The following is a 20,555-nucleotide window of genomic DNA, read 5'->3' on the forward strand; positions in this document are numbered from 1 at the left end:
ATTTGAAGTATACTTATCTTCATTTAGAATAGAGTTTGCATGAACTGTTCAATATAATGTATCAGTTATTCTCCACTTCATGATGTTCGGAATGGCAGACAGTGATGTACTACATATAAACTATCTTCTGAATTCAGGTAATATGCAATGCAATGGATAAAGAATATATACACCTGAATAAAGTAGTTTTTTATGTGGAATGCAGATACAGTGATGGTCTTGAATTAGTTAATGAGAACATTTATTTGGTTACTCCCCAGAACAGTGATTCTCAAATGGGGAATGGTGGTAGAGGGTTGTGATGGTAGATATCAGAACCATTTGGGAATCTTTTCAAATTCTAGACATGTCCCCCTCATCTCCACATCACACCCTCTTCTTCCCCAGAGATTATGATAGGTAGTCCACACTCCCATAGTAAACCATGTTAATGATGGGAATCTGTCATACCCTTAAAGTCTACTGGAGGGGAAATAATGAGAATCATTGTGAAAGTATTTTTTCCATGATTGTTCTGAAATGTAATCAGAAATGGAGTTTCTTTGTTGACTGAACTTTCCAAAGTGCTATGTTGATGCATCAACTGAAATTAGCAAACTAGAAAATAAATGAAATTATGTTTTAAATGGAAGACCTTTATTTATAGTATGTTAACCTGGAAACACCAAAGACTTCTATAATGGGATGATTCAAAACTGTATCAAATTTTGATACTGTATTGTTTCTATCACTGTTATCAATTATAACTGCTGTAGATGTCAAAAGTAAAATCAGAATTATAGAATATTGCAGCTAGAGGGAGCTTAATTTAGTCTAAACCTTCATTTTAAAGATGAGGAACCTTCTTTTTTTTTTTTAAAGAAAGATAAGGAACCCTAGCTTCAGTGAGACTACCAACTCAGTTAATTTCATTGTTGGGAAAATAACTTAATTCTTTTGACTCCTACATGTTTCTGCAGTCCATGATAGCACAAAATATATGACAGGGCAAATAATGTGAAAATAGCTGTAAAGAGCTAGATATGGAAAAGAGACAGTCTAACCCCTTTCAACCAGTAGAGGTGAGTGATAAGGTTATTGGAAACTGGCATTATTTAACATGAAAGAGGTGTTTGTGCAATATGTACTCCCTAGAGTGTTTATTGGGTCCTCTTTCCCCTAATATTTCCTGTTTAGGAATGTTTTTCAACCCTTAGAGACCAAGTTGCTTCTGAGTTTCCTAATGATATATTCTTGAGAATAAATCTATTTCTACAGTGAGGTACAGACACACACAACAAGCTTTTAACACATCATGTGTATCAAAATAATCTGTAATAATTTAAAAAATACAGATGTTTGGAATACACAGAAGACCAACAGAATCAGTATCTCTGAGAATGGGCATCTATTTCATGAAAGCTTCATGAAGGCAGAGACCACAGCTGATTTGCTGTATCCAGCACTGGTCTGTCATATACCATGAGCTTAATAAATATTTAATGAATGCATGAACTTAAATTCAACAAACACTGATTCAATACCATCTATGTGCTAGGCACTGATGTGCTTGGGATAGAGTAGTAAACCAAAGAGAGACAAAGATTCCTGCCTCCACAGTGTTTATATTCTAGTGAGAAAGAAACTTAGCAACAAGAGTGACCCTTTAAAAATGTTGTTATCCTGACAAAACCTTGCTTTGTAAGGTCTTTATTTTTTTACTCTGAAGAAAATGGGGAATCACTGCAAAGTTCTGAAAGGAGTAACAGGATCTGACTTAATGTTAGAGAGCAGTATCAGTGAAGGTGGTAAGAGGTAGTTGAATTCTGCATATATTTTAAAGATAGAGCCAAAATGGTTTTCCTGTGCATCAAATACGGAGTGAGGACTCCAGGGTGTTTTGTCTTGAGTAACTGAAAGTAGCTGAAAGGATAATGTTGCCATCAACTGAGATGGGAAAGATGGTGGGAAGAACAGATTAGCTATGGAAAAGAAAAATCTGTCAGTTTTAGGTTGAATTTGAGATATTTATTAGACCGCTGAGTGGAGATTTCAGGTAGGAAGTTGGATACAAAAGTCTGCAACGAGAATGAGACCACCAATAGAAGAAATGCAGGAAAAGAAGAGGATCAAGGCAAAGAGATTTAGAAGGAAAGATGAGTAATTCAGGAATAAAACTAAGATTATGAAGAGTCACTGAAGCCAAGTGAAGGAGTAATGAATGAACCACTGAACTAGATTCTGTTTCTCTTTTTGCCGCAAACTAGCTTTTATCTTTGGGCAATTCTGAGCCTTGATTTACCTACACATAGGATAAGGGAGTTAAATTAAGTAAAATGGAACATTCTTGTCATCTTAAAAATTCTACTAAGCTATTTCTTTAGTAGAAAGAATATCTGGGTTCCAATCCCAACTCCAGTTACATACATTCTCTATGCTTTAGGGCTAACTCTTTTACCTTTTTGAGTCTCACCTCATCTATAAAATGATAAGAGTATATTTCATATGGCAGGTATGAAAAGAAATTAGTTAACTTTTATGAAACGGCCTTTTTTTTTTTTTTTGGCTGTGCCATGCAGCTTATGAGATCTTAATCTTAGTTCCCCAACCAGGGATTGAACCCAGGCCCAAGGCAGTGAAAGCACCAAGTCCTAACCACTGGACTGCCAGGGAACTCCCTGTGGAACTGCCTTGCATCTTGCAGGCACTAATTCAATACATGTTTCATTTTTAAGTCTTTTCATTAGGATAATATTTTAATGAACTGAAGTTGAATTTCTGAATCAAAGAAGGAACCTGGAAGTCAGCAATATCTATCATTATGTTTCCAGACTACCCAAGGGCACTTGTGCTAGAAAAGTCATTGGAGAGTATAAGAGGTTCCTCTTTTCTTCTTGTTTCATGCTCCACCTGTTAAATTTGTACAACAAACACTCTCTTCTTTTCCTAAGGTTCTTAAATTTGATAGAGGCAGGGAGAAAATGGACAGCCATAACCGTTTTGTAAGGACAGAATTGTGAATATAGCTGATACCTTAAACAACTTTGTCAAATTATATTACATAATATGTTAAAACAACTGTGAAATTTACTCTGAATTAAGCAAACGGAGTATTGTTCTGCTTTCAGCACTGATTATAAAGTCTTGTACATTTTAGTTTTAGGAGTAACTATTACTTTCTAAAAATGTAAGAAGTTACATCCAGAAAGCAAATCAGTGCATGTTATTATAGTATCCATACTGGGTGATTTAACTTCACTGACTCTTTTTTAACTTTAGAAATAAAATAAGACCAAAATCAAGTTTGTCTACACTCAGCTTAATCACAGAAATTACAAAGTTGATCTTTGATTGAAGAAGAGAAAAATTTTACCACTATTCTGCAATTTATAGAGGAAAAGACTGTTCAACCAGTAACATTATCTTTTATGCATCAGGGTAAAATTTACTGGGCTTAAATGACTCAAAAGAGTTTGCATACAGTAAATAATCTGTTAACTTCTGTCCACATGCATACTGAAATAAATTTTGAGAAATCCTCTCTCTAAATTAGTACAGTTCAAGAAATCTACCATCCCAGTAAAAAAATTATCTAGAAAAACTGAGCATATACATTAGTTAATTTTTCAAAACACATAACAACTTTTCATACATTAGGGTTCCTAATAGATATGGTGCTAAGTTCCACACTGCCTCATAGGACCCAGGGAAAGTTTAATCAACCTGGATCCTATATATAAAAAAAAACATCTAGGACATTAACAAAATACTTATAAATATTAGTACCGTGATTGTGGGCTCTCTGATCTGTTCTTACCTATGCAGAAACAGTGCATAGACATAATGAATTCAGATGGTTGCAAAAGGTTATTACCCACCCCATCCTCATTCCATCCCCTGCAAAACAAGTTGGAATCATTTGCCCATAGGACCCCTAAGGTAAGGACTGTCTCAAAGCAGGTATTAAGAAGAATTTTAAATGTCCACAGCAAGGTGTTAAAACACGGTCCTGTATTTTATGTAAATGGTATAACTGCTTTTGTACTTCATGAAAATAACTCCTGCATACTGTTAAGTCTCTTTAACTGTAGCCATGCCAAATTGAAAATGGCATTTTAATTTCTCCAAAAGCATTAACAATGGTGCCTTAGAAAAAGTGTAGTGGTATATCTATATATGTGTATATTACTTAGGAATACACAAAAAAGAGAAAATATAGCAGGCCTGAGACTGCTACCCTTTAGGAAGGCCTGCCTGCGAGTTTGGCAAATGGCAGGTATCTGGGAATTGGAATGGTGATTCAAAGTGCCAGACATTGAAAAGAAACTTCCTTAAATGACATGAGTGGCTCACTGTACCTACACTGTTGGTACAAATAATATGGTTTATGCTGAACATCTGTTTTTGTTCTGGGAGTCTGGGATTTTGCTATGTGTTAGGTAGAGGGTGTATATGTAATCCCAATAAAACCCTTGGGCACTGAGTCTTTACTGTGCTTCCCTGATAGATAACATTTCATCCATGTTGCCAAATTTGTTGCTGGAGGAATGAAGCATCCTTTTTGACTCCTTTGGGAGAAGGCTCTTGAAAGCTTGTGCTGGCTTCCTCTGGACATCACCCCATGTGACTTTTGCCTTTGCTGATTTTAGTTTATAAACTTTTTTGTAAGGTACTTGTTACAATGAAAGGTATTCATTCCTTGAGTATTACTATATGCTGAATTTTGTGAGTCGTCCTAGTGAATCACCTAACCTGGGAATGGTCTTGGGGACCTTGGACATAGAAGGGAATAGCCATCTGGCTGCTAATCAACTACACTTCATGTGAATGTGGATTGCTCTTTAGGGAACTCTTGGGGGCTTCCCTGGTGGCGCAGTGGCTGAGAGTCCGCCTGCCGATGCAGGGGACACGGGTTCATGCCCTGGTCTGGGAGGATCACACATGCTGCGGAGCGGCTGGGCCCGTGAGCCGTGGCCGCTGGACCTGCATGTCCGGAGCCTGTACTCCACAACGGGAGGGGCCACAACAGTGAGAAGCCCGCATACTGCAAAAAAAAAAAAAATTAACTCACTCTTCGATCATTCTGTGTATACATATGTTTACAACTTTATATTTTGTATAGTGTCTCCTTGTACATTTTTGGTGCTCATTAAAAATGGAATAATATTTACTTCATACAAAATGGAGCTAAGAATTTTTTTAATTATGTAAGTCAAAAACTCTAACTTTAGGGCTTCCCTGGTGGCGCAGTGGTTGAGAGTCTGCCTGCTGATGCAGTGGATGCGGGTTCGTAACCCGATCCGGGAAGATCCCACATGCTGCGGAGCGGCTGGGCCCGTAAGCCATGGCCGCTGAGCCTGTGCGTCCGGAGCTTGTGCTCTGCAACTGGAGAGGCCGCAACAGTGAGAGGTCTGCGTACCGCAAAAAAACCCAAAAAACAAAAAACTCTAACTTTAAGGTTTCCACACAGTTGTTACTTGCCTGCCACCTTATTTGCAAATGTCATTTTAGAATACAACGTTAACTTTTGTATTAACAAGGGTAATGCAGCCAGATAGAGTTGCTGTGGAAACCATAACTGATTCTTGTATAGAGTATATGGCACTGAAGTATTAAATTTAAAGACTATATACAGAAACTCAGCATATGTATTGCTAGGATGAGGCACAGTTAATGTGGGAATTATAAGACTTTTCTGTTAACTATGCATTTCTAAACCTGAATCTTAATATTGCATGAATAATTTGACATTTAAATACCACCTCCAACTCCCTCTTGCGAGAACACTGGAATCACAACTAACTACTGAACAATCATTGACAGAAAGACACTGGAACTCACCAAGAAAGATACCCCACATCCAAGACAAAGGAGAGCTGCAATGAGATGGTAGGAGGGGGCGCAATCACAATAAAATCAAATCCCAAAACTGCTGGGTTGGCGACTCTCAACTGGAGAACAATTATACCACAGAAGTCCACACACTGGAGTGAAGGTTCTGAGCCCCAGGTTCTAACTTCCCAACTTGGGGGTCTGGCAATGCGAGGAGGAATCCTCAGAGAATCAGACTTGAAGGCCAATGGGGTTTGATTGCAGGACTTTGACAGGACTGGGGGAAACAGAGACTCCATTCTTGGAGGGCAGACACAAAATAGTGTGTGCATCAGGACCCGGGGGAAGGAGGAGTGACCCCATAGGAGACAAAACCAGACCTACCTGCTAGTGTTGGAGGGTCTCCTGCGGGGGGGGGGGGGATGGAGTGGCTGTGGCTCACTGCAGGGACAAGGACACTGGCAGCAGAAGTTCTGGGAAGTACTCATTGGAGTCAGGCCTCCTGGAGTCTGCCATTAGCCCCACCAAAGAGCCTGTAGGCAGCAGTGCTGGGTCGCCTCAGGCCAAACAGCCAAAAGGGAGGGAACCCAGCCCCACCCATCAGCATACAAGCAGATTAAAGTTTTACTGAGCTCTGCCCACCAGAGGGATGCCCAGCTCTACCCCCTACCAGTCCCTCCCATCAGGAAGGTTGCATAAGCCTCTTAGATAGCCTCAACCACCAGAGGGCAGAGAGCAAAAGCAAGAAGAACTACAATCCTGCAGCCTGCAGAATGAAACCACAAACACAGAAAGATAGACAAAATGAAAAGGCAGAGGACTATGTCCCAGATGAAGGAACAAGTTAAAACCTGAGAAAAACAACTAAATGAAGTGGAGATAGGCAACTTTCCAGAAAATTCAGAATAATGATAGTGAAGATGATTGAGGCCCTTGGAAAAAGAATGGAGGCAAGGATCAAGAAGATGCAAGAAATGTTTAACAAAGACCTAGAAGAATTAAAGAACAAACAAACAGAGATGAACAATACAATAACTGAAATGAAAAATACACTAGAAGGAATCAACAGCAGAATAACTGAGGCAGAAGAATGGATAAGTGACCTAGAAGACACAATGGTGGAAATCACTGCCACAGAGCAGAATAAAGAAAAAAGAATGAAAAGAAATGAAGACAGCCTAAGAGACTCTGGGACAACATTAAATGCACCAACATTCACATTATAGGGGTCCCAGAAGGAAAAGAGAGAAAGGACCCAAGAAAATATTTGAAGAGATTATAGTAGAAAGCTTACCTAACGAGATTATAGTAGAAAACTTCCCTAACATGGGAAAGGAAATAGCCACCCAAGTCCAGGAAGCACAGAGAGTCCCAGGCAGGATAAACCCAAGGAGAAACAAGCCGAGACACATAGTAATCAAACTGAAAAAAATTAAAGACAAAAAAAAAAAATTAAAATAAACAAGGAAAAAATGACAAATAGCATGTAAGGTAACTCCATACATTTAACAGCTGATTTATCAGCAGAAATTCTGCAAGCCAGGAGTGAGTGGTATGATATATTTAAAGTGATGAAAGGGAACAACCTACAACCAAGAATACTCTACCCAGCAAGAATCTCATTCAGATTCGACAGAGAAATCAAAAGCTTTACAGACAAGCAATAGCTAAGAGAATTCGCCACCAAACCAGCTCTACAACAAATGCTAGAGAGTCTTCTCTAAGTGGGAAACACAAGAGAAGAAAAGGACCTACAAAAACAAACCCAAAACAATTAAGAAAATGGTAATAGGAACATACATATCGATAATTACCTTAAGTGTGAATAGATTACACACTCCAACCAAAAGACAGACTGGCTGAATGGATACAAAAACAAGACCTGTATATATGCTGTCTACAAGAGACCCACTTCAGACCTAGGGACACATACAGACTGAAAGTGAGGGGACGGAAAAAGATATTCCATGCAAATGGAAATCAAAAGAAAGCTGGAGTAGCAATTCTCATATAAGACAAAATAGACTTTAAAATAAAGACTGTTACAAGAGACAAAGAAGGAGACAACATAATAATCACGGGATCAATCCAAGAAGAAGATATAACAATTGTAAATATTTATGCACCCAACATAGGAGCACCTCAATACATAAGGCAAATGCTAACAGCCATAAAAGGGGAAATCAACAGTAACAGAATCATACTAGGTGACTTTAACAGCCGACTTTCACCAATGGACAAATCATCCAAAATGAAAATAAAAAAGGAAACACAGGCTTTAAATGACACAATAGACTAGATAGGTTTAATTGATATTTATAGGACATTCCACCCAAAAACAGAAGATTACACTTTCTTCTCAAGTGCACATGGAACATTCTCCAGAATAGATCACATCTTGGGTCACAAACCAAGCATTGGTAAAGTTATGAAAACTGAAATCATATCAAGCATCTTTTCCAACCACAATGCTATGAGATTAGAAATAAATTATAGGAAAAACAAAAAATGTAAAAAACACAAGGAGGCTAAAAAATACTTTACTAAATAAATAACCAAGAGATCACTGAAGAAATCAAAGAGGAAATCAAAAAATACCTAGAGACAAATGACAATGAAAACACAATGACACAAAACCTATGGGATGCAGCAAAAGCAGTTCGAAGAGGGAAGACTATAGCAATACAATCCTACTTCAATAAACCAGAAAAATCTCAAATAAACAATCTAACCTTACATCTAAAGGAACTAGAGAAAGGAGAACAAACAAAACCCACAGTTAGTAGAAGGAAAGAAATCATAAAAATAAGATCAGAAATAAATCAAATAGAAATGAAGAAAACAATAGCAAAGATCAATGAAACTAAAAGCTGGTTCCTTGAGAAGATAAACAAAACTGATAAACCTTTATCCAGGCTAATCAAGAAAAAGAGGGAGAGGACGCAAATCAATAAAATTAGAAATGAAAAAGGAGAAGTTACAACGGACAGTGCAGAAATACAAAGCATCCTAAGAGACTACTACAAGCAACGATATGCCAATAAAATGGACAACCTGGAAGAAATGGACAAATTCTTAGAAAAGCACAACCCTGAGAGACTGAACCAAGAAGAAAGAGAAATTATGAACAGACCAATCACAAGTACTGAAATTGAAACTGTGATTAAAAATCTTCCAGTAAACAAAAGTCCAGGACCAGATGGCTTCACAGGTGAATTCTATCAAATATTTCGAGAAGAGCTAACACCCATCCTTCTCAAAATCTTCCAAAAAATCGCAGTGTAAAGAACACTCCCAAACTCATTCTACGAGGCCATCATCACCCTGATACCCAAACCATACAAAGATACTACAAAAAAAGTAAATTACAGACCAATATCACTGATGAATATAGATGCAAAAATCTTCAACAAAATACTAGCAAACAGAATCCAACAACACATTAAAAGGATCATACACCATGATCAAGTAGCATTTATCCCAGGGATGCAAGGATTCTTCAATATACACAAATTAATCAATGTGACACACCATATTAACAGATTGAAGGATAAAAACCATATAATCATCTCAATAGATGCAGAAAAAGCTACAGTAATCAAGACAATATGGTATTGGCACAAAAACAGAAATATAGATCAATGGAACAGGATAGAAAGCCCAGAGATAAACCCACGCACCTATGGTCAACTAATCTATGACAAAGGAGGCAAGAATATACAATGGAGAAAAGACAAGTCTCTTCAATAAGTGGTGCTGGGAAAACTGGACAGCTACATGTAAAAGAATGAAATTAGAACACTCCCTAACACCATATGCAAAAATAAACTCAAAATGGATTAAAGACCTCAGTGTAAGACCAGACACTATAAAACTCTTAGAGGAAATCATAGGAAGAACACTCTTTGACATAAATCACAGTAAGATCTTTTTTGACCCACCTCCTAGAGTAATGGAAATAAAAACAAAAATAAACAAATGGGACCTAATGAAACAAAAGCTTTTGCACAGCAAAGACCATAAATAAGACAAAAAGACAACCCCCAGAATGGGAGAAAATATTTGCAAATGAATCAATGGGCAAAGGATTAATCTCCAAAATATATAAACAGTTCATGCAGATCAATATCAAAAAAAAACAAATAACCCAATCAAAAAATGGGTGGGAGACCTAAATAGACACTTCTCCAAAGACATACAGATGGCCAAGAGGCACAGGAAAAGCTGCTCAACATCACTAATTATTAGAGAAATGCAAATCAAAACTACAGTGAGGTATCACCTCACACCGATTAGAATGGGCATCATCAGAAAGTCTACAAACAATAAATGCGGAGAGGGTGTGGAGAAAAGGGAACCCTCTTGCACTGTTGGTGGGAATGTAAATTGATACAGCCACTATGGAAAACAGTATGGAGGTTCCTGAAAAAACTAAAAATAGAATTACCATATGATCCAACAATCCCACGACTGGGCACATACCCAGAGAAAACCACAATTCAAAAAAACACATGCACCCCAATATTCATTGCAGCATTATTTACAATAGCCAGGTCATGGAAACAAGCTAAATGTCCATCAACAGACAAATATATAAAGAAGATGTGATACATATATACAATGGAATATTACTTAGCCATAAAAAGGAACAAAATTGGGTTATTTATAGAGACATGGATGGACCTAGAGAGTGTCATACAGAGTGAAGTTAAGTCTGAAAGAGAAAAGCAAATATCGTATATTAACGCATACATGTGGAATCTAGAAAAATGGTACAGATGAACCAGTTTGCTAGGCAGAAAAAGAGACACAGATGTAGAGAATAAACGTATGGACACCAAGTGGGGGAAGCAGGGGGCATGGGTGGTGGGATGAATTGGGAGATTGAGATTGACATATATACACTAATATGTATAAAATAGATAAATAATAAGAACTTGCTGTATAGCACAGGGAAATGCACTTCGCTGTACAGTAGAAACTAACAGAACATTGTAAAACAACTATACCCCAATAAAAATAAATAAATAAATACCACCTCCTCTGTTTTTTTTAAAGGCAAAATATGTGTAGGAGAGGATCTAACAAGCTGATTGATCATCTTTCTGTACATTTATAAATACCAGTTTGAATTAAAATATTGTAAATAGAGAAAGAACGTAAAAATCTAATGTTCAAATATATGTACTTTAATGAATTAATCACTTCATTAAACACATTTCATTTAACTTTGATAAGTCAATGGTACCTATAATCTTTATAACATTGTTTCCGAAAATATAATCAACATAAAATATTGTTGCATAAAATACCATGCTTTTTTAAAAAAAGAAAAAATTCTGAATGCAAAGTATATTTTTAAATGTTATTTGATATCATTAAAACCATTAAAAAATTTAAATACAAATACAGGATCTGTAAGACCAAAAGTGGATTTTCAATGACTTGAACAATTAAAAAATTTGAAAACAAGTTCATCTCCAATTTGACTTTTAGCTACTAACTAGAGAGACAATACTACTCTGTAATGTGGATAGAGATAACTTCTAGTTTGGATTTGAGTGCTGAAACAGATGGTTTTATTGGGAAATGTGAATATGATTTTACATTCAAATAATACAGATCCTAGAGATCACTTAATAACAATTATTTTGTTTTCACGAGTTCTACTTTAAATGCATAAAGAGAACAAGGAATGAAAACTTTACATCCAATATGGGGAGAGATAATCTGGCACCTTTAGTTAAAAACAATAGTACACCAAACACCCTATAGTATTTCTAATAAATAAAGGAAAAAAATCAGATATTGTGATATGATAAAATTTTATGTTGCTACTCTTCTCTTCTAAGGTGACCAGGATTTAAACTGTTACAATTTTAGAATTTATGCAGATTTAAATTTAAACCGTGTGCTACCATTGGATTCTAAATGTTAAAGTTTGATATGAAATAAAAACATATTCATAAGTAGCCAAAAAAAAAATTACACAATGTACAATGCTTGGCAAACAGAGGCCAATTCATACAGATGAAGATACATTTGTTTTAGCTAAAACAATTTTTCTAAGTAAGTAAAATTTAGTTATGACAGCATCCTTGTCAGAAAATTTGATTCCTCCTATGAAATTAAGTATAAATAAAAGCAATATAGTAAAGATTCAGGAACTCTGTAATTAACTGTAATTAAATTATTTGGAACTATTACTATAATTTCTGCATTCTTAGTCTTTGTACTAGTAAAATATGCTTCTCCCATTCAGTTATTTAAAAGTATTTTAGTCCTCTCATTATTCTTCATATGACCTTTGGCCTTATTTTCTCTTGAGATTTTACATAATCACTTCTCAAATTCTTAAATAATAAACCACTGCCTTGTCTATTAATTTTTCTTGATTTTTTGTTTTGTTCATCTCAAAAGTTCTCTTACTTTGACTTTAATATTCTGCTGGGTGAAAACAATTACAAAGATAAGAAACCTGAAGCTTAGAGATCTACAAATGTAGCAGGGACAGCAGTAATACTTAATTGCCTAAATATCAATACTTCGTCTGCCTTTCTATATTACTTTAGTGTGAATCTTTCAAAAACCTAGCTTAGTTAGCTGTAAGAGGTATTTATTTTTTACCTTTGACATAGTTGAAGTATGCATTCTTTAGTTAGTCCCCTAGTTTGTGAACCTGCCATAATATAAAACTTCCTCCCATAAAATACAGTAAAATATAACTGAAAATCTTGTGATCCCTGTAGACTGCATATGCACTATGACATATGGAACAACACTGTGTTGAGATGTGGGTCCTAGGTGGCTAAAGAGACTCATTCTATTGGTGTCTTGTTCCATCCAGCTATTTAAATTTGGATCTTAGTAACAAAGATAAATTATTATATTATGGACATTGAAGGTACCTTCTGAATAGCTGACATTATAAATTTTAAGTTCATGAATGCTAAGGGTCAGCTTTCATACGAAATATAGAACATGAATCTGGCTGAGATATAAAGAAACAGATTTTTCTTCTATCTCCTTCCAGATTCTTTAGGTTGATTAGGCTTATCTCTGCCTTTCACAAAATACAAAAGAGTCAACTATATCACATCTCAGGGAATGTCATGTCAAGACTGATGTTTTATGATCAAAAACAAACAAACAAAACAAGCTAATAGAGCGTACCACATGTAGGAAAAGGAAAAATAAGGAAATATAAGGAAACTATCCCTTCCCATGAACTCTGTCATAAATGCATAGAAGGCCTTCTGGGAATTTTTGAAAGCCTACTGAATCAGGCTCATCTCTATTAAAACTGACTGCAGTATTTTTAAAAAGGATCTAATGCATGAGTTACGGCAAGAGTGAATGATTGACTTTAAACAAAATACTCTTGGAAACAAAATTAGGGATTATAAATGCAAAAGAAGAAAGGTTTATGGAGTAATTACAAAATGTAAAATACTCTGACTTATAGTACATCTACTCATATTCAAGAAGAATTAATGTTATTTTCATACTTGCTAAAGATCAATGGCAATTATAATCACATTAACATGAAAAACTGTTTACATCATTTCTATGAAGTCCCATCTTAAAAAGGCTTATCTATTCTATGTCTACTTCCAATTTTGTAATGTTTGACATAATTCAAACAAGTCTCTCCTAAAAAAGCAACGGCATATAAAAACAGCCCCTAAAACTTCTCTCCAAGCAGATACCCACATGAAATAACTAACAATTTTTATTTATTTGAAGGAATATGGAAGAATTAGGGCTATGATCCTGTGTTTTACAAGTGATAAAAATACTAATAATGGAAACTGCTTTATTATTTTGCTAATATGTTTGTAAAATTGCCTTTTTTTACTTAAAAGACTTCAATGATTCAGTATTTACGCTATCTTAAATGAGTGCTGCTCATTTAAGCTGCTAAATATAAGGGCAGCAACTATGGATATTTCTGTCTTTTTCCCAATTTAGGGTAATATTCTGATGACATCAAATGGTTTCAATCTACAAAGCTTAAAATTCATTTATAGAAATAATGAATAATAAAGGAATAATAAATTGTATTACTTACCTTTCCGGAAACAATCTTTTCATAAATCTGAATTGGTTGGTCTGCAAAGAATGGGGGGTAGCCAGCTGCCATTTCATAGATTAACACTCCTAATGCCCACCAATCCACTGCCTTATTGTAGCCCTAAGATAAACCAACACCAAATGTCAATTATTACTTAATTCACTCAGAGGAGAATGAAGTCATAAATTATTTCAAAGTGATCTTCAAGCATATGAAAATTTTTAAAAAGCAGTTGCTGAGCAGTAATTCAGGATAAAATAAAAAATAAACAAAATGTATCAGGTCAGATTTGAATTAAACAAAGGGGCAAATTTCCAGATACTGAAATTGGATATTAGGAAATATTATTAAATCTTCCTAAAATCATTAAGAATATTAAAGACAATAAAAAATGCCCTGTTTAATTGGGATAATTTAGTTGTTGCTCAACAGTAGGAAGGGAATTGGACCAAATTACCCCTTAAAGCCCAATCTAGTTCCATAATATTATGAATCAGGTTTTCTAGAGAATACTTAGAAAGGTCAAAAGTTTTAAAATGAAAGAGTAGATATTGTACTTCATAATAAACAGTGGAGTTGACTTCAAAATATTCTATATTGTTGGGGTTAAGAGGGTGAATATACTCGGGATAATCCCATCCACTTCACAGGATCTTATGAAAGCTAAAAGTTTAATGTGGAACATAATAAATGTAAATATTTAAGTATACTTTATTCATCTAGTGTTTTGTTTCTCATCTCTAGAAGGTATACAAGAAAGATAACTAATTCATGAGATTTTGTGGGACTACATCAAATGAAAGGAAATGATGTGTATAAAGAGTGTGTTGCAAACCAAATGTACAATTCTAAGGTTTTTTTTTTTCATGTTAAGTCTACTAAAGTTAAGATTTAGAAGTACTGATAAGAAAATAAATAAGAATAAAATATTAACATGTTTATATAAAGTTTGTTATCAGCCATAATCAGTGTCAACTGGCACAAAAGATTATGCAAAAAAACAAAACAACTTGATCATGTAGAGAAATGAGCTGAGTTCTTGCCAGATCTTTTGGTCTGCCATCAGATACAGCCTTTAATTACCTTCGCCACTCCCCCTAGTCCAACCTTTTTTCAAAAATTTAGCTTATAAACTATTTAATTTTCAAATTACTGGCTAAAATATAATAATATAGATTTTTTATTTCCTGCTTCTGTATTTTTTTAAAATGAGAGAGACTAGTAAAATAGTAATAGCACTTTGTTTTGCTAATAGAAATGGCATCAACTTTGCTTTAATTCTTTAAATTCAATTCATTAATAATGTAATTACCATGTTTTTTTGCTATAATGAAAGCATGTAACGTTGAAACAGATCCTTTTACCAAACTGATTTCTATGTTTTGGATTGTGTACTAATGTTCATAATAAGTATTCCAGATGCTTTCAATACCCTAGGTATGGAAAACTAAAACAAATCAGTAAGAAAAAAACTAAATTATAATAGAAAAATGGGCAAAGGACATGAACTAATAATTCATACACACGAAGAAATACCAAATGGCTATTAAGCATTAAACAATCTAATAATCAGACATAAGACTTAAAATAATTAGATATCATTTACTGTCTATCAAATTAGTAATGGTTTTAAAAACAAGAATACCCAATGCTGGAGAAAGTGTGGTGAAACAGGTACTCTCAAACACTGCTGAGAAGTGCAAAATTGCTACAATCTTTTTGGACAGTGCTTTGGCAACATGTATTGAAAGCCTTAAAAATGTTCATACTCTCTGACCCTGTAATTCCACTTCTAGGAATCTATCCTAAAAAAATAATTTAAAATATAGGAAAAGCTTTATGTACAAAGATGTTTATCACAGTGATCTATAATCGAAAAAAATGAAATAACCTAAATACTCAACAATAGAAGAATGGCAAAATACAATATGGTACATTTTCAAATAAGCCATTAGAATTATATTTGCATGCTTATTATCATTCAAGTGAAAAAGCTGAATACAAAACTGTACATTCACTATAACATGCATAGAAAAATATATTAAAATGTTTTTTTAAAAAGGCTACCTCTGGATGGTGAGATTATAGGTTTTTTGATTCTTTCTTTATATTTTTCTATATTTTCCAAATTTCATACAGTGAATAGCTATTTCTTTTACCACATATATATATATACACACATACAGTTTTTAAAGTTTTGGTCCCTACTATGTTATCATTATTGTTAAATGTACTTAAAGAAGAAATATGTTAATGATATTTAGATTATAAAAGAGTAAAAGTTATAAATGATATAAATTATGTAAGATAATGAGAGGAACGCTGAAAGAATTATTTTATTCTAATACTTCTGTAGGTTAGCCAAATTTCAATGATTCAGGGGGTAGTTATTCAATGTGTAATTATCAAAGCATCTGTGTTATCCCTTTCTCTTTCCTGGCTCCTGTGCCCAGTTATTATCAGTCGCTCCTTTCTGGCTTTCTCCACCAAGGGATGGCAGTAGAAAGGAAAACAAAAGTTAAATCATCCTTTGTGATATGATTAAAAATTTCTCTCACCACATTTTGCACTGTTTAGAAAAGCAGAACTGTATTCAATAAGACTATAACTATTCAATTGCTATAATATTCCTATTTTTAAACTAAAATTTAAAAAAATAATTCACATACGTTTTTTTTCATTTAAGTGGTAAAGTTGAAACAAAGGAAGAATTGACAACTAGTACATGTCGTCTTTAGTTTGCCTCTTGGTGTAACCCAGAGCAAGGGCCTCCTCGCCCTCCTGTATTGGGAATAATTATGAATAGGCTATGCTTTTGGCTTCAAAACATGGGTCTAGAGGTCAGATTTATTCATACTAATTCTCTCAGATTCAGAGTTAAAATCATCAGTTAATGGGATTACTGGTAGACTCTAAATAATTACTTTTTAGTAATTATGAACAAATAGATTTAAATTCATATTTAGATTAAACATTTAAAATTAGATCAATAAACTTTTTTTTTTATAAAAGTCCACAGTGATGCATGCCTTATATTTCTACTTTTTACATAACTACATTATAAATATACCTTGCTGAGAATTATTTCTGGAGCCAAATATTCTGGAGTGCCACATAATGTCCAAGTTCTGCCTTTAACTCTTTTGGCAAACCCAAAGTCTGTGACCTATAAAAGACAAAAAAACTTGTAAACATTTATTATTTCATAATAAATGTACTACTGTACCTAAGATGAAAGTTAAAAATCAGAGTTAAAATTAACACCATGAAAAAAATTAAGTCAATGTAATTGACACTAATCCAAGAAGGCACTGTTTAGTGAATAAAGTTTAATGCAACCCATGCTGGAGAACCTTTCCCTGACACAAACAAAGAAACAAATGAACCAAAAAAAAAAAAATAGTTTTAATAAAAATGAAGCAGTGCTAGGAGTGTTCCTTAAGTCCAGCATTGTCCTCTGCCCTTAATTACATCCTCAGAAGTGCAAAAGCATCACTGGGAGAATCTTAATAACTGCGTAAAAAGGAATGCTCTCATTCTATTGATAGTACAAATGGAAAGAAAACACTACCACCAGTCCATTATTGGTAGCTGGGCCTCCTTTTGTAGCTGCACTGTAGTGTTAAAAAGCATGGACTCTTGGGACAGGCTGACGGGGTTCAATTATGACTCTATGTGTGTGACCTTGCTGTTCTTAGTTTCATTAATCTTAAAATGAGGATAACAATAGTATTTACATTTCATAGTGTTATCAGAATTAAAAGAGGTGATACATGTAAAAACACTTAGAATAATGCCTGGCACTAAATGAGTACTCACAAATTTAGCTATTATTTCTTTACGCAGGAGCCTGAAATCAGTTTACAACTATAGACTAAGGGAGATAGAAACAGGTTCCATCTTTTTTTTTTTGCGGTACGCGGGCCTCTCACTGTTGTGGCCTCTCCCGTTGCGGAGCACAGGCTCCGGACGCACAGGCCCAGCGGCCATGGCTCACGGGGCCCAGCTGCTTCACGGCATGTGGAATCCTCCCGGACCGGGGCACGAACCTGTGTCCCCTGCATTGGCAGGCGGACTCTCAACCACTGCGCCACCAGGGAAGCCCCCGGTTCCATCTTTGATGGAACTTTTGGTTCTGTAATAGCAACAGAACTGTGAGCTCAATTTAAACTGTTAGGAAGAATTGTCTCCCTCAAAGAAAAAAAAAAGAATCCAATATTGGTAGTTGTGGTTAAATACATATAACTTCTTACCTAGTATTTCTCAAATACATTATATATAATGTGTTCAAGTCATACCTGGATATAACCTTGATGGTCAATTAAGAGATTTTCGGGTTTTAGATCTCTGTAGATGAGGTCTAGTGAATGGAGGTACTCGAATGTTAGCACTATCTGAGCTGCATAGAACCGTGCATGGGGTTCACTACAAAGAAACAAAACATTGATTTCAGTAAAATGGGTTAACATATAGTAATTAGTAGATTATACAAAAAAAAAATAACATGAGGTAGAGGCATTTTGGGAGCAAAAAAATTTTTTTTTCTTTTAAACATATGTAAAGAAACATGTTAGTTTCCAAATATTTACTAAATCTATAAATCATCTTCAAATAATGCTTTGATATACTTAGTGGGCAGCATATGTTGAAGAAAACTTAACTCTCAGATTGTCATCGTAATTTAAATTATTATTGGCCATGTTAGAAGACATTGAGAATGACTGAAAAGCACCAGTTAGATTATCTGTCAGGGCAATTGCTATTAATGATCGGCTCATCTCATCTACCTTTCTCATAAATTTCAAGTACTTAAAGAATTTCTGCATTAATCTGCAGATTTATGCCATTTTACCCAGGCTGTTACTATTACAAAAGTGACATATGCTCATTATAGAAAAAAAGCCATAAAATATTAATGAAGAATAAAGATACCAATAATCCCATTCAGAAACCAGATTCAATCCTGGTATCTAAATTTCCAAATCTTCTACTATGCATATTTATACAGATACCTGAACATAGGTATAATCTGTATATTTAGGTAAATACACACAGTTCTGGATACACAGATTAGATTAACTGATAGATTATGGTAATTTTGATGCCACATTCTGGGTATTACTCCAAAAGGATGTACTGTTTTCTAGTTTGAGTTTCTATTTCATCTTGTAGTGTATACACTGAATTCTTCTAATCTTCCTGATATATTGCAATGACTTTCAGATTTGTGTCCTCAATGAACAACCTTAACTATGAATAGAATTTCCCTCAAGATGGTTGACATGAGTTTGATCTGGTAGCACCAAAAATAGGAATTCTAAAAAGAGATTGTATATGCTACTCCTTTTGCTTGTCACTCACTATATTTCCAAGGTCCTAGCCTGATACACACCAAGTGCTCAGAAAATATTTGTTAAATGAATGAATATGTGAAGAAAAACACTTTTGTGGCAATATTTTATAATATCCTTCCAGTTCCAGCCCTATCATGACACTGTTACAAGGTATACCATATGTCCTATGACAAGGAATGAGAATACTGTAAAGGGAGATTAAAAGAATCATCCAGGTCATTCAAATATTTATCCCTAATTTTGGAAACGTTTGACCTGGGAAGTCCCCTCTCATTTTCTTCATACACCCGTTAATATAAGATGCATTTATCATCTTATCATCATAAACATAAGATGCACTCAGCATTTTATGTTTATCTCCACACTGGTGTTTGATTGGAGGTACACAAACATTACATAGATCTTTAAACTGTTGAAAGGTCAGAGCAAAATATTCTATAAGGAACATTTAATGTTGTAGCAGCTTTAAGTCTAGACAGTTACTATTTAAGTAGAGAATCGTAATGACTCCATTGATTCTGATTAGAACCATGCTCAACAATAACTCAGTCTTCTGTTGCCTCAAAGTTTCTAAGGTGGGAGTTAGCAACCTTTCAAGTATATAAATAGTATGTGTGAAAGGTTAGAAACGACAATGCCTGTGTGTGAATTATGTCAATCAACTTGCTTTCCTCTTAGTATCAAGTTAAGTATTAAAGAAATAAGAGTGTGGGGAGTTGCAAAGAAAAGAAATAATCACAAAAAATGGATAAAATATTTTTTGAAGACAGGTTAAGGTGTGGTAATTCAGTGTAAAACTCTAACTTATCATAGGGCAACGTGAGAATTCTGGACCTGCCTGGACAACGAGTGTAGGAGAGGAAAACAGGAAGTTAAAAAAAAATCATTAAAGAGAAGTTACTCTGTATCAGCACAGTGCCTGACATATATTAGGTGTCCTGTACATATTAGGTCAATAAATGAATTTTGGTTTAGGCCTCAGGTAACTAAAATAACTCTCATTCTGGCCCATTACTGAATATGATCTCATGGTAATCCAAGTCTACCATCATGTTTTCATGAATTGAATTACCATCTACAGTCTTGTTTGAATTCATACTGATGTTTTAATTAATGTCAATATACAGTATACTGAACAAAGCTGGACCTGCTCTTGGTTTCAGCTTCATTCTAATAGTGATTTTAAATGAACAGTAGTAGCTTACAAACTATTACACACAGGTAAAGTTAACAAAATGTATAAACTCTTTTAATAACTGCGTGACCTTATTAGTAATAACCTAATGACAAGGTACAAACTCCTTTTAAATTACATA

General features: G+C 34.7%; 1 protein-coding gene across 4 annotated transcripts in view; it reads right to left on the reverse strand.

Annotated features, from left to right (window-relative positions):
- Positions 1-20,555, reverse strand: part of PRKACB (protein kinase cAMP-activated catalytic subunit beta) — a 136,871-nt gene that overhangs the window by 12,192 nt on the left and 104,124 nt on the right. For all 4 annotated transcript variants that reach the window (XM_082834716.1, XM_082834718.1, XM_082834715.1 and 1 more), the window contains 3 exons: positions 18,184-18,310; positions 16,956-17,051; positions 13,883-14,005 (listed from right to left, as the gene is read on the reverse strand). In XM_082834716.1, the coding sequence (XP_082690842.1) occupies positions 13,883-14,005; positions 16,956-17,051; positions 18,184-18,310 (346 nt within the window). The remainder of the gene's footprint in view (positions 1-13,882; positions 14,006-16,955; positions 17,052-18,183; positions 18,311-20,555) is intronic.

This window comes from Leucopleurus acutus (genome assembly GCF_964270905.1).
Source record: "Leucopleurus acutus genome assembly, chromosome: 2".
NCBI classification, from domain to species: domain Eukaryota; kingdom Metazoa; phylum Chordata; class Mammalia; order Artiodactyla; family Delphinidae; genus Leucopleurus; species Leucopleurus acutus.